This window comes from Trachymyrmex cornetzi, unplaced genomic scaffold, assembly GCF_001594075.2.
Source record: "Trachymyrmex cornetzi isolate Tcor2-1 unplaced genomic scaffold, Tcor1.1 scaffold190, whole genome shotgun sequence".
Taxonomy (NCBI): Eukaryota; Metazoa; Arthropoda; class Insecta; order Hymenoptera; family Formicidae; genus Trachymyrmex; species Trachymyrmex cornetzi.
The window spans coordinates 268256-270165 of record NW_017296528.1 but is presented as its reverse complement, the minus strand read 5'-3'; the positions used below and the strand labels follow the sequence as shown (position 1 = coordinate 270165).

The 1910-nt window shown below is 31.6% G+C and overlaps 1 protein-coding gene across 2 annotated transcripts in view; it reads left to right on the top strand.

Annotated features, from left to right (window-relative positions):
• Positions 1 to 220: 220 nt before the first annotated feature.
• nAChRbeta2 (nicotinic acetylcholine receptor beta2) overlaps positions 221 to 1910 on the top strand; it is an 8012-nt gene continuing 6322 nt past the window's right edge. For both annotated transcript variants that reach the window (XM_018504982.1, XM_018504984.1), the window contains exons 1-2: positions 221 to 498; positions 1449 to 1594. In XM_018504982.1, coding sequence (XP_018360484.1) covers positions 447 to 498; positions 1449 to 1594 — 198 coding nt within the window. In that variant the 5' untranslated portion in view covers positions 221 to 446. The remainder of the gene's footprint in view (positions 499 to 1448; positions 1595 to 1910) is intronic.

Sequence of the window (1910 nt, the reverse complement as noted above, 5' to 3'; positions counted from 1 at the left end):
AAATTATGTGGGCTTCAATCCTTGGCATAAAAGCTCTCCCTTCCCTCTTTCTCACTCTCTCTTTTTTTCTCTCATTACAATGACCTGAATGCATTTCGGGCTCGCGATCTCCTCGATTTCGTTTTCGTACAAAGAGCGCAGATGCAGGCAGGCGCGAACCACCCCTACATACCACTAGAATCAAGTCGCGCCCTGAACAGGCAGCGCGAGCGTCATGGCGGCGACTTGGAATATCGATCGTGGACCAGTGGGATGCTGGCCGCCCAACGTTTCGCCGATCACGCGCTACTATTCAGTACACTAAGTGTTTTGTTATCCTGCCTTCTTGGCTTTTTTTATACCTCTTGTTTGTAAAATTACTATCTTGGTACCAAAGGGTGAGAGCCGTCTGCAGAGAGTACTCGCGAGTGTTCTACCTTTGCACGCATTTGTAAACAGTGCCGAAAATGCGGACAACGGTGCTCACAGTTTTACTCAATATCTTCGGTATCGCTTACGGTAAGCTCGCTCGACTACTAACGATCTATTGAGAAAATAAATGGTCGTGAATAAAAAACAATCATTTACTTGTTTGTTTCGTTAATTGTAGCAGTGATTATTAAAATGACATAATATGGGACACAATGTGGGCAAATTTTTCTTACTTTTTTATTTATATACAATATTATTATCATAAAATTTTATCACTGAGAAAGAAATTTGCATGTTTAGCTATACATTTTACACATTTTTAAAAATTATTATTAAACAAAAGAATATAATTTTTAATGCACGCAAGCATAAATTTTAATTAAAACCGATTATTTTTTAGAGGAAATATTCTAAAATTCTTATTTCTTTACTAACATGTTAATTCTACTGTGAAAACTGGAGTGTATTAACTATAATTATTTCTTAATACAGTGGCATTCTATTGTCATTTCATTCTTTTTCTGTTTTTTTTTATTGCTGTATGCTTTTAGACTATATATCCTTCTATTATTTTTTTTATTTTTATACGTACAAACAAAATTTTGGAATAGAGAGCTTGCTTAATTTATAAATAACATTCTATATACTGATTTACGTAATAATATTTTTTAAACATGTATGATTAGAACCAATTTTTTTATAATTTTGCAATAAATTATGCGGTTATATTAATCACCAAAATAAAATATATAAATACATTTCACATTACTTCGCAATGGAATATAATTATAGAACAACCTGCAGTTTATTTCTGGCATAGTAATGTAAACCTAAGATTCATTTACATGTACGATTTACATAGATGACTCGATGTTAAATTTTATTTTTTATGAAATTACAATACAGCTTATTATTAATTTAATGTTCTAATACAAATATTTCACAAAATGAAAAAAACGCATATTAAAACGGTTCATTGAAATATCAATAAATATCAATAAATATCAATAAATATCAATAAATATTCTTTTATGCAGGAAACGTTTTCGAAGCGAATCCTGATACGAAGAGACTCTACGACGATTTATTGTCCAATTATAACAGATTGATACGTCCTGTTGTTAATAATACAGAAACATTAACGGTTTGGTTGGGATTAAAGTTATCACAATTAATAGAAATGGTATACAAATTGTGATATAAATGTTATTCTAATATTTTGAAACTTAATGTTACATTTTATTTATAATTTTGTTCTCTATATTTTTTACGTTATATTTTATATAAAATTATATATTAGGTGTTAAACTTAATCCCGTCTCGAAAATCGATTTGTTTCGAAGGGAAGATGAATGAATACCTTAATCAAAGTAATTTCCTCCTCCTCATTTTCTACTACTTTTTCCCATCTCTCTGGCAACAGGGCAATCCCACGACGGTAGAACGCGGTGTCTTTCGAGGCGATCCATTCATCCACCCATTTTTGGACTTCGTTGTGA